General features: G+C 36.8%; 2 protein-coding genes across 2 annotated transcripts; both read right to left on the bottom strand.

Moving 5' to 3' along the window:
- Positions 1 to 508: 508 nt before the first annotated feature.
- Positions 509 to 5,175, bottom strand: LOC111579083 (lysosomal thioesterase PPT2-like). The gene is made up of 8 exons (XM_023286199.3): positions 4,897 to 5,175; positions 3,658 to 3,811; positions 3,340 to 3,435; positions 3,123 to 3,230; positions 2,953 to 3,036; positions 2,780 to 2,864; positions 1,675 to 1,729; positions 509 to 1,503 (listed from the first exon to the last, which is right to left on the bottom strand). Exons 1-8 carry the CDS (start codon positions 5,047 to 5,049, stop codon positions 1,360 to 1,362), a joined length of 879 nt encoding a protein of 292 aa, XP_023141967.2. The 5' UTR covers positions 5,050 to 5,175; the 3' UTR covers positions 509 to 1,359.
- Positions 5,176 to 7,074: 1,899 nt separating this feature from the next.
- On the bottom strand, positions 7,075 to 12,011 carry LOC111579082 (lysosomal thioesterase PPT2-A-like). The gene is made up of 8 exons (XM_055013657.1): positions 11,833 to 12,011; positions 10,604 to 10,791; positions 10,137 to 10,232; positions 9,920 to 10,027; positions 9,756 to 9,839; positions 9,584 to 9,668; positions 8,609 to 8,663; positions 7,075 to 8,442 (listed from the first exon to the last, which is right to left on the bottom strand). The coding sequence occupies exons 1-8, from the start codon at positions 12,009 to 12,011 to the stop codon at positions 8,299 to 8,301; spliced, it is 939 nt and encodes a 312-aa protein (XP_054869632.1). The 3' UTR covers positions 7,075 to 8,298.
- Positions 12,012 to 13,134: the final 1,123 nt, after the last annotated feature.

The raw sequence follows: 13,134 nt of genomic DNA, 5'->3' as shown, positions 1-13,134 counted from the left end.
TCAGTTGGTGTAGTTGATTGATCACACCCACTGTGTTGCATTAATCTAATCATGTGTAAAGGGCAAAGGGTCAACGTGTTCATGCTGCAGTTAGCAGCAGGACAAACTGCAAAAACCTCTTAAACTAACAGATCTAAACAGCAAATTAAGCCAAGTCTGATTCAGTCATAAAAATAAGTTAATATTGTTTAAAATGTTGTTTTTACTTGAACTTCAGTTTGTGATTGTACTTTGTAGCACTGCACAGGACTGTAAGATATGTAAAGGTGCTTTAAACATTAACACGAAGTGCAAAAATACCAAGTTTTACAAAGGAATTACATGCTGGACTATATTGCAGTATGATTTCTGTTGTGGGCCAACCCAGATTTCACAGTATTACAGTTAACATAATTCTGAGTGTGGCATCTCATGGCATCTTATGGAAAACTTTTTAAATAGGCATGTGAGAAATAATCACCTAAATTGTATAATTTTAGCAAAAAAAATCACATTTCAACAAACAGACTGAAATTCTGTCAAAAGCCTTTAATACACACAAAATACACTCTGCAGCATCTTGCATTTGGTACATGATGCATTTGTGTGCATCAGTTTGAATTCACAGAAAATACTTCAAATGTCCAGCAGAGAGCAGTGATGGATCGACCATCGTCCTCATGCATGGCTCACAGTCACCTCAAACTACTGCACTAATATTTGAGGATTTTTGTATGAACATTTGCTTTTGATAAACACTTTAGTTTAAAAAAATAAAAACAAACAGGGCTTCACTCAATCTAAAATCTGCTTCTAATGAAATAGACATGCTACTGGAAACTAAATCTGGGTCATTATTTCAAAAAGAGATAAACTTGAACAATTTAAACCTGCAGTGTGTAACTTCTCTCCCCCTTCTGGCTGTGAGAGTAAATACAGAAACATTGCGAGAACTGTAGAAATTCAGGGAAAGTTTTTCTTTCTCTGTGTTTTTTTCAGTCGCATTCGAAAACAAATGTCTAAAATGATTCATTTGCACTAAAAATCTAAGTTTTAAGAAACCTGCGTTGTTTTGCAAATCATCCGTTCCGCGATAAGTTAAAATACTGACTTGATGATGCTACAGGCATCAAAGTTAGTAGAACTTATGCTGTTTCTGTACTATGGTCATGGCCGTCTGCCGACTAGCATTAATTATCAGTAAAAATAGCAAAATTTTACTCAAATGACTGAAGTGAACTTCATGGTGGGGATCATGAGCATCACAAAAGCAGCAGTTAAAATGATTGTTCTTTTCTTCTTTTGCATGAACAAGCATAACAGCGTCTGTAAGCAGCATTGATCCTCAGTAGGATTCTACCTCAGATCAACACCTGGTTTTCATGTGAGCCACTTCTCAATGCAGCTGCTGAACACTGTGTGGTTGGAGTGCCAGTTTGTGTGCTTCACACCAGCACAAACACAAACCGACACGTCGCCACGATCGTCCAACGTCTTCAGCCCAAAATTATCTTTCTTGTAAAACTTTCATTAGAAGAAAAGGAGAAAATTAGATTTAAACATCAAAATGATGGAGGGCATAAAGTAAAAAATGAAGATGGGTTTGCAGTCGAAGTAGAGATATCACAAATGAAAGTTTGACAGAGTTGTAATAGCAACAGACTAGAAAACAGGAACAATTAGTTTGATACTTACCTCCTGGTTCCTCATTTCGACGACATTTTCATTGCTGTCATAGAATCCAAAGAGGCTGTGCACAAAAGAGGAAACAATCAGATCAAGCAAACAGGTTTTAAATCTTGAAGATGCTTTTTTTTACCCAGAAACTCTTCCCACTTCACACAGTTTGAAAGTTCTGCTTTTAAATACTTCATTTACTTACACCTGAGTATCTGACTAGTTAATGGTTTTATTGTGAAGTCAAGTCAAATTTATTTAAACAAAACAGGAGTTGAACCAAAGTGTTTTACAGTTTCTGTAGCAGGACATAAAACACAATAACCACTGAGGATCAGGGGTGCAGCTTGTCTCAATTTTAGGGTTTCAGATCCTCCAAAGGATAATCTGACATACTTATTTTAACTCAGTTTTTACTGGATCTTATTTATTCACTTTTTTTCTGCTACTTATCTATTAGAATCATGTATGCATTCTGTTTGACTCTCTGCTGCTTTTCTGGTGCATTCAATTGTTCACTTCTCTCTTTTTATGTGTGAGACCAGTTGAGCTAATCTCTCTGCGTGGACTCTGGTTACTGCAGAAGTAACTCTTGGTTGTGAATCAGTGCTCATATTTTTTCAGAGTTATTCTTTAGAAAGAAATGCTTTTTGATCTGTTGCCCTTTGGAAGGCGTTACCAATGCATTTTAGCGAGGACAAACAGACTAAAAAACAGCTTCTTTCCGAGAGCCATCATCACCCTGAACTCTCACATGTAACAACCCAGCCAACAATATGATGTAAAATGTGCAATATACATCACTGTCTCTGCTGCTGCTGCTCTATACTACCTCAGTATTCACTCTGTTATTTTTACTGTGTATTTGTAAATAGAGACTGTTTGCACTATTATTAAGTTTCTAAGACTTTTATATTGCATCGTTTTGTTTGCACTGAAAAGAAGAAGCTCTCCAATCTCATTGTACACTGTATAATGACAATAAAGCATATTCTGTTCTATTCTGTTCTATTCTATTTTAAATGCGCTGCTTGTTTTATTCATTCTATCATTTAGACTTATTTATCATTCTGAGATGAGAGACAATAAGCAGAATAGTCTTAAAATTTGGCGACAGTGAAACCTGGACTGCCACGGTGTGATGATGCCATCGTCTGGTCCTCCAATCAGCACCAGCTTCTTGATGCGCAGGAAGTTTTTCCTCCATGCTGAGAAAGTGAAATCAATGAAATTATGTTTAAGCGCACTAGTTTGTATGCATTGTGTAAAGGCCCTGATAGTCTCTGTTTTCACGACCTTCCATGTCCTTGTGAGGTTTTTCACCATCAAGCAGTGGCAGGAAATTGTTGTGCTTCAAGTAGAGAGGTATATGGTGAGGGTCTGTGGAGAAAACATATATATATGTTTTGGCATCTTTTCAGTAGGAAATATAAGGCAATATGAAGGCTCCTCATCTCTGTTCTTACCCTTCCAGTAGTCACAAATAGATATTAACTGTCCAACTGGGTTGTAGCAAGCACGATACACTGTCTTCTTTAAATAGTTAGGAAATAACCGCTTCAGGTATTCTGTTGCTGTGGAGCAGGACAGCGAGAAATCTGGTGAATTAACTGAGTTTTTAAACATCATAATTTTCTGCAGGTTGTTTAGAAATGCTTTAAAGATAACATGAAGCTGTCTGACCTCCATATTGTCCAGCCAGTGGGGATGACAGTGCAATGAATGTGTGCACGTTGTGGTTTGGAATAGTGGAGAGAAGAGCTCGACAAATTACACCACCTTTTAAAAAGACAGGACACATACCTGTTATATTAAATAAAGGATGAAATTTTAGAGTAAACGCTCTTCAGTGGTGTTCTGCCAAGACAATTTAATTCTGATGTTTGACCCCTCAGATGCTTCTCATCTCAAATTATTACCAGAAAAATGTTCAATACTCTCTTTAAATGTTTCTTCAGATGTGTAACAGGGATTTTGGAAATGGGTGTAATAGGGGAGGACCTTGTGAGAAGCACAAAACATGGACACCATCATCAGCCTTCTGCATGATGGAGGCTAATTCCTTTCTGAAGTCTTCCACCTGCACCCACAGTGGTGCTACACTGGCCTTGTCGTCATAGATGTCGATCGTGGTCACTTCAGTGCCTGGGTGCGCCTGGGAATTTTAAAACAGCAGAAAAGAAATACAACTTTGGATCTGAGTTTGAGATGCACAGCAATCACTGAGTAAATCTAAATGTTGTCAAAGTGTTTACTCAGATCCAACACTTCTCCAAAAAGAACCCTGAACCTGAGGAATTGAAAATCTCAGGGGAACAGAAATCACCTTCAAACCGCTTTTTGATTCTCTGACTGCCTTTAGTCTGCCATGTTAGTCCAAAAAACGTTGATTTCATGCCGACTTGAAATGTGAAATATAACAACTGAAAAATATAAGTAAAAGAGATGCATTCATATTTACATTTTAAATGTCTTCATTAATTATTGCATATTGTGTTAAGTGCTGTGGATTTACGTTGTTTGCATTTCCTTCTAATTCAACTTGTTTAAAACAGTTGTTGAACCTGCATCTTGTTTATGCGAATTTAATCTGTGAATCACGACCTCTCTTTCTGAATTTTAGTAACAATTTAAATCTTTGTGATTAGTTGAGGGAAGTTTGTCTGACTTCATTAGTAGTTTTGCAATCAAACAGTTTCTACAGTCTTGCTCTGTCGGCTCCCTTTTAATAGAGCAATACATTCTGCTATATTAGTAGAGGACAGACTGATATTGAGAAAAAATAAGCCTGCAATTTTTAAGAATTTCAAAGCATGTAATATCAAACAATGTTTGTTAAAACTAGAATTTTAATTCAAACTTACTTACGCCAGTACTATGTTACAAGTAAAAATCCTGGATTGAAAAAATCCTGAAGTATTTCAGCATGTTATAGAATGTTCTTGAAATATTAAAAGTAAAAATACTTCATGTAAAAAGAAAGAAAGAAAAAGTCCCCTGAAATATTTGTATATCGCTAGATTATCGTTACTCATTCATTAATGTAAGAACAATATTACTGTTGATTATAGAGTAAAAGTAGCATAAAATGCAAATACTGCAGAAAAATTTAACTACTTTGTAGAAAGTTACAGATTAACACTGTTTTAGTAAATGTTCTATGTTACTTTCCAGCACTGCATCCATAAACCCGCATTACATCTAAATGCTGACAGCTGCAGAGTATTGTAAGAGTTGTACCTTTCTGATGTACTGAGACAATGTTTGGAACTGTTTTGGTCCATCAAACAGTCCGTGGACGATGATGACCGGTTTGTACCCATCAATGCAAACACCTGCAACCAGCAGCAGCAGCAGCAGTGAACCTCGGAGGACCTGCAGTGTTTCCATCATCTCTACCTGGGCTCAGCTGAGGCACACTGGAGGGTCCAGAGGAGTTACCAGGGAGAGACTGTCTCAAGGAGAGCACTGCTGGGTAATTATCAACCTCCTTCTACTATATGTAAGCAGATATGAAAAACATGAGCACTCTTGCTTCCTCTTTATACTGTAGCGGCTGGTTTGGGGCTGGTGTTTAGGACCACATCCGTTTTCTCTGTTAAGTTTAGACAACCCACCCATACTCTGTCTCGCTTTGTCACTGTGGGAGAAAGTGTAAATGAAGCTATGAGAAACATTTATATGACCTCTATCTTAATGACAGTTGTCACTTTAATGGGATGATGAAGCCACATGTTGCTTGTATTCTTTCACTTGTCATAGTTTTCTACAGTGCCGGGAAAAAGTATTGCTCCCCCGTACATAAATCTTCTATTTTTGCATATTTGTCACACTTGAATGTAGGGCTGCAACAACGAATAGATAAAAATCGATTATTAAAAGCGTTGGCAACGAATTTCACTATCGATTCGTTGTGTCGCGCAATTCATGCGTCACTCGCCGTGTCATGGCCATAGACTGTATATAAAGAGTCTTTTTATACAGTCTATGGTCGTGGAGCCGTCTACTCCACCTGCAGAGCTTGGTCAATGCTGGCTGACTGAAATAAAGTTTAAAAAAACAAAAACTCCACCTGCAGAGCGAGTTGAACAGAGCGATGTGGATGCAGAGCGGAGGCGGTATTTTCAAAGGAAAAGTAAATTCAAAAAATGAAACATGACCGACATGGAGAAAAAAGTTTGAAGTCCTCAAAAGTGTGGGAGCATTTCACGCTTCACAAAACAAAAAACGTGCGTAAAATACAAGCTTTACAAAAGTAATATGAGATGGCAGAGGAGCACCACGATGACGATAGAGCGCCTGAAACGGAAACACGTTGGAGTCTCCGATGAGGATGAAGGAGCTCATCAGTAGGTAAGTCACTACATTATCCTACGTTTGTTCTGTTTTACAGTGAGGAAACGTAACGTTAGTCTGTCTGGTAGCTCGCCTGATGCTAGTGTTTGTTAGCTGATTAATGACAGTGATAGGACACGTGTGTCTGTGTGAGAGAGAGAGATACTCTTTATTTCACTTTAATCAGCTTAAGCAGGGTTTGAATATGATTTATAAATAAACGTAATTTGCACACAATGGTGATAATCTAAATATTAAGCCTCAAGTTTTAATTTTCTCACAAAGTCTGAGTGAAGGCACTGGTCTGTGTTGGAGTGAGGCAGGATGAACTGCATTTAGACCAAACGGGTTAAAATAACTTCTTACATCTCAATTTATGTAATGAAGCATTTTTTATGGTGCTTGTATATGTATATATGTATCTATGTATGTGTGTGTGTGTGTGTGCGCTTTGTGTTTTGCTCTTTGGACTACTTGCTTGCCTTAACCTAATACTGCAAATAAAACAAGATAATTACTGAGTTGTTGTAAATTGTCTTTCTCATTTCATGAACAGCAAAAAATGACAGGCGTCACGATGAGAAAGACATCATGTCCACCACAGCAAGCATCTGTCCTGACTGAGAGCATCCTCAACATGATGGTCACTCTGTCGATGGTTGAAGACGACTACTTCGCTACAATGATCTTTTTTGCTCTGTCAGTCCAAATCTTCTCTTTCTGAATGAAGCGGTGGACATTAAAAATGTGTTGTTTTTCTTATCCGATTCATTGATTAATCGAAATAATAATCGACTGATTAATCGATTATTAAAATAATCATTAGTTGCAGCCCTACTTGAATGCACACAGATCATCAAACTCATTTTAATATAAGACAAAAATAATCAATGAAAAGACAAAATGCATTTTTAAAATGATGATTCCCCTATATGAACAAATTTTTGCTCCTGTAGCTACCAATCTATTGGCATCATAATTCAGAGTATGGCACAACACATCACAAAAGACACATCAATATCTTCAGGTTCTTCCAGAGCCTTTTAGAAAAACTAAACATTGAGTCTTGTAGTTTCGACAAAAAAAAACACACTTCAACCAACTTACTGAAATTCTGCCAAAAGCCTTTAATACACATAAAATACAGTGTGCGTCATGTTGCATTTGCTGTGGCAGCGTGCAAGTTTGAATTCAAAGACAATACCTCAAACGTCCAGCAGAGAGCAGCGACAGATCGACCATCACCCTCATGCATGGCTCACAGTCACCTCAGACTACTGCACTAATATTTGAGGATGTTTCTACGAACATTTGTTTTTGAAAGATACTTAATTAGTTCAGAAGAAAGCAAAAACAAACAGGGCTGTATTCAAGCTAATATCTGCTTCGAATGAACTAGACATGCTACAGGAAACTAAACATGTTTCATGATTTCAAAAAGGGATAAATAATATAGATACATTTAAATCAGCAGTGTGGAATTTTTGTCTCCCCCTTCTGGCAATGAGAGTAAATACAGAAACACTGTGAGAGCTTATTTCTTGCTGTTGCTTTCTAAATTAACTTTTCGATGCTCCCAACTTTCTCAGTTGGACCGAGAAAGGACTGTTTTCAACCACAATGGCTAATGTGGCAGCTGCCATCATTCAGGCTAATGGTGCCAATACACTCACATAAATGCAACCACCAGAGGTTTAAATTTTGAAAAAAGGTAGCATGTGTGACTGTTTTGGTTGCAATCTGGAGCCCTGGCTAAAATGCTGATGTTTAGCTTTGTTCACCCTGTTAGTTAAAGGATAATTCTGGTTAATTCAACCTGCTGTATTTGCCATTATTGTTTCTTGTAGGTCTGTGGGTCATTCTAACTTTACAATCACTCAGTGTAGAGATTCAGGGAAAATTTTTCTTCCTGTGTTTTTTTTTCCAGTCAGACTCAAAAACAAATGTCTAAAATGATTCATTTACACTGAAAAAAACTTAATTTTAAGAGACCTGCTTTGTTTTGCAAGTCAATAGTTATGTGATAAGTTAAAATATTGACTTGACGATGCTGTGCGCATCAAAGTTAGTAGAATTAATCTTGTTTGTGTACTATGATCATGGCCATCTGCCGACTAGCATGAGCTATCAGTAAAATTAGCAAAGTTTTACTCTAATGAGTGAAGTGACCGTCATGGTGGGGATCATGAGCATCATAAAAGCAGCAGTTAAAATGATTGTTCTTTTCTTCTTTTGCATTAAGCATAAAAGCATCTGTAAGCAGTATTGATCCTCAGTAGGATTCTACCTCATATCAATACCTGGTTTTCATATGAGCCACTTCTCAATGCAGCTGCTGAACACCTTGTAGTCAGAGTGCCATTCTGTGTGCTTCACACCAGTGCGAACACAAACCGACACGTCGCCATGATCGTCCAACGTCTTCAGCCCAAAATTATCCTTCTTGTAAAACTTTCATTAGAAGAAAAGGAGAAAATTAGATTTAAACATCAAAATGATGGAGGGCCTGAAGTAAAAAATGAAGAGGGGTTTGTAGTCGAAGTAGAAATACCACAAATGAAAGTTTGACAGAGTTGCAATAACTACAGAAAACAGGAACAATTAGTTTGATACTTACCTCCTGGTCTCTCATTTCAACAACATTTTCATTGCTGTCATAGAATCCAAAGTGGCTGTGCACAAAAGAGAAAACAATCAGATCAAGCAATCTTGAAGCTGCTTTTTTACCCAGAAACTCTTCCCACTACACAGTTTGAAAACTCTGCTGGTAACTGCTTAATTTACTTACACCTGAGTATATGCCTAGGTAGTGGTTTTAAACACAACAGGAGTTGAAACAAAAGGTTGTACAGTTACAGTAGCAGGACATAAAACACAATAACCATAGAAGATCGGGTGCAGCTTTTCTCACTTATAAGATTTCAAATCAATTTACGTAGTCTCAAAAGTTTCTGTAAGCATAATCAACACATCCTGTCAAGCTGAATGTTGGTATCTTCTGTCACAGTAATTAGTCTTTATAGTGTATAGCAGCCCTGGGTTTTTTTAAATCTCCTACTAAACTCATCTGCACGTTATTCTGGCTTAAAAACAATAGCTGCATATTATTATGTATAGTCATAATTAAAGGACAGAAACAAAATATATGTGTTGTAATGCATTGGATCACAACTAACCCATAGTATCTGTTTTCTTACAGATACTGTCGGAGATAATCTCTCTACGTTGACTTTGGTTACTGCAGAAGTAACCTTTAGTTTAGAATCAGTGTCCATATTTGTTCAGATTTATTCTTTAGAAAGAAATGCTCTGTTTGTTTTGTTCATTCTATTATTTATGAGTCAGTCAGGGAACAAATAATACACGTCCAGAGCAGAACGATGTTGGGTAAAATGTTAGGTGTTTTTTAAAAAATAGACTTATTACATAATTTATACAATTTATACAACATAATTTATAATAAATTCAGGAGAAAACAAGTACAATGAACTTATGATAAGGAGGTTATTATAACTGATTAATTAGACTTATTTATCATTCTGTGATGAGAGACAATAAGCAGAATAGTCTTAAAATTTGGCGACAGTGAAACCTGGACTGCCACGGTGTGATGACGCCATCGTCTGGTCCTCCAATCAGCACCAGCTTCTTGATGCGCAGGAAGTTTTCCCTCCATGCTGAGAAAGTGAAATCAATGAAAATATGTTTAAGTGCGTTAGTTTGCATGCATTGCATAAAGGCCCTGATGGTCTATATTTCACTACCTTCCATGTCCTTGTGAGGTTTTTCACCATCAAGCAGTGGCAGAAAGTTGTTGTGCTGCAGGTAGTCAGACATATGGTGAGGGTCTGTGGAGAAAAGAAATGTTTTAGCATCTTTTCAGTAGGAATTGTACGGCAATGTGAAGGCTCCCCTTCTCTGTTCTTACCCTTCCAGTAGTTGCAAATAGATAATAACTGTCCAAGTTTGTTGTAGCACAAAGGATGCACTTCCGTCTTAACACTAGCACCAAATTCCTGACTCAGGTATTCTGTTTCTGTGGAGTAAGACAGCAAGAAACCTGGTGAATTAACTGAGTTTTTAAATGTCATAATTTCCTGCAGGTTGTTTAGAAATGTTTTAAAGATAACATGAAGCTGTCTGACCTCCATATTGTCCAGCCAGTGGGGATGACAGTGCAATGAATGTGTGCACGTTGTGGTTTGGAATAGTGGAGAGAAGAGCTCGACAAATTACACCACCTTTTAAAAAGACAGGACACGAGATGCGAAAGCTCTCACGAAACCAATACGTAGTACATGATTTAATGCGGTGATCCTCACTGTTTTTGTATTCCTCTGTCAACCCAACATAGAGAAGATTTGACTTGATATGGTCGCATACTTTTTACTATCTGCCCTCCTAATGTCATTCCACAGCCATAATAGTTTTATTCAGTAAATTGTTTAATTTTACAGTCAAAGCTCTTCAGTTGTGTTCTGCTAAGACAGTTTAATTCTGATGTTTGACCCCTCAGCAGTGAGTTTCACTCTGCTCTGCAATACTCTCTTTAAATGTTTCTTCAGGTGTGTAAATCAGAGTGACTTTGAAAGTGGGTGTGATGGGGGAGGACCTTGTGAGAAGCACAAAAGATGGACGCCATTGGGAGACTTATTCATGATGGAGGTTAATTTATCACTGAAGCCTTCGATCTGCACCCACAGTGGTGCTACACTGGCCTTGTCGTCATAGATGTCGATCGTGGTCACTTCAGTCCCTGGATGCGCCTGTGAATTTAAAAACAACAGAAAAGAATTAAAACTTTGGATTTGAGTGTGAGAGAGTGTTGTCAGAGTGTTTACTCAGATGCAACAATTCTTCAAAAAAATCTCTCAATCTGAGAAGTTAAAATTCACAGAAAAATAGAAATCTTCACCTTGAAACCACTTTTTGATTCTCACTTTTTTTGAAATCTGCCCTTAATCTGAAAGGGATGCATTCAAATTGACATTTTAAATGTTGTCTTCATTAATTATTACATTTTGTGTTAAGTTTTGTGGATTTACATAGTTGTTTGTAGTTGCATCCAGTTCAACTTATTTAAAACAGCCAGTTGTGTAAACCTACGTCTTGTTTATGTGATTTTGATCTGTGAATCACGACATCTCTTTTTGAACTTTAACATTCATTTAAATTTTTGTGATTAGTTGAGGGAAGTTTGTCTCATTTCATTTGTAGTTTTGCGATGAAACAGCTTCTACAGTCTTGCTCTGTCGGCTCCCTTTTAATACATAAATGCATTCTGCTATTTTAGTAGAGAACAGACTGATAGTGAGGGGAAAAAATAAGCCTATAATTTTTAAGAATTTCAAAGTATGTAATATCAAACAATGTTTGCTAAAACTAGAATTTTTATTCAAACTTACTTAAGCTAGTATTATGGTACAAGTAAAAATTCTGCATTGAAAAAGTTGCTAAAGTATTTAAGCATGTTATACAATGTTCTTGAAATATTAAAAGTAAAAATACTTAATGCCAAAAAAAGAAAAAGTCCCCTGTGATTGTTACATATCACTGGATTATTATTTCTCATGCATTAATCGAAGAACAATATACTGTTGTTTATAGAGTAAAAGTAGCATAAAATGCAAATACTGCAGAAAAATGCAACTACTTTGTAGAAAGTTACAGATTAACAGTATTTTAGTCAATGTTCTATGTTACTTTCCAGCACTGACTCTAAGTTAATAACTGATGCAAGTGGTAAAATACAAGAAGAGAGATTAGAATCACTGGCAAATTCAGACCATTGTAATGTTTTTCTAACCACATTATAAACCTGCATTACATCTAAATGCTGACAGCTGCAGAGTATTGTAAGAGTTGTCCTTTCTGATGTACTGAGACAATGTTTGGAACTGTTTTGGTCCATCAAACAGTCCGTGGATGATGATGACCGGTTTGTACCCATCAATGCAAACACCTGCAACCAGCAGCAGCAGCAGCAGTGAACCTCGGAGGACCTGCAGTGTTTCCATCATCTCTACCTGGGCTCAGCTGAGGCACACTGGAGGGTCCAGAGGAGTTACCAGGGAGAGACTTTGCCCCGAGGAGAGCGCTGTTGGGTAATTATCAACCTTGTATTGATTGTTTGCAGATTTGAAAAGCATGAGCACTCTTGCTTGTTTTTATACTGTATAGAAGCTGGTTTGGGGCTGGTGTTTAGGACCACTTCCTCTTTCTGTGTTAACTTTTGACATCCCCATCTCACTTAGTCACTGTGGTGGACATATATAAATGAAGCTATGAGAAACATTTACGTGACCTGTCACTTTATCGGGATGATGACGCCACATGTTGCTTGTATTCTTTCACTTGTCATCGTCATCTATATGTGTTTTGAGGCTTTATTACACATATGAATGGATGTGAATATTTGTCGGTTTGTTCAAATACCTCATGTGAACTACATATATTTCCTGTTATAGTTTTGTATTAGTCCCACAAAACCTCTTGTGGATAAGGCTGGGGTGGATAGATAAGCCAACAAGAAGTTCCCTCACATTGACCCAGTCATTTTTGTGTAAAAGCATGAGCATACCTCAATCGTCGATTTGGCTGATCAAAAAAGACTCATATGTAAGGTTGCAACAAATCTTAACTCTAATTTATTATTATTTTGTCAGTATTTTTTGGACTGAATGATTAATGTTTTAGCTTATGTAATGTTGTCCAACACAATTAACAAGAGCTCAAACTTTTGTCCAATTGCATGTTTAAAATGAAATATATTCTGTTTACAGTGATATAAAAGGAGAGTGGAGTTTTTGTTTTGCAAATTATATATATAAAAAAAAATCTGTCATAATTATAATACAGATGGAAGTAAAATGGTAGTATGTAATTTGTTCTATATAGATTTTCCAGAAGGCAACCCAAACTAAAAATGGAGATGCAGCTTTTTTTCAACTATGCTTCCAAAGTGTTTAATACCTTAACCAAAGACACACTTAACCGTTTTCACCTAGGATTCTTTTAAAATATTATGCAGTGTCGTTTTTTTTGCCTGCTTGCTTTTTAATGTTATTTATATTCACTGCTTTTACATTTGTAATCATTTTTAATGGTATTTATTTTTTCTTTTATTTGAATTATTATTAACAT

This window comes from Amphiprion ocellaris, chromosome 9 (genome assembly GCF_022539595.1).
Source record: "Amphiprion ocellaris isolate individual 3 ecotype Okinawa chromosome 9, ASM2253959v1, whole genome shotgun sequence".
Taxonomy (NCBI): domain Eukaryota; kingdom Metazoa; phylum Chordata; class Actinopteri; family Pomacentridae; genus Amphiprion; species Amphiprion ocellaris.
Note: the sequence above shows the minus strand (reverse complement) of the source record. Positions and strands in the feature narration are given on the sequence as shown.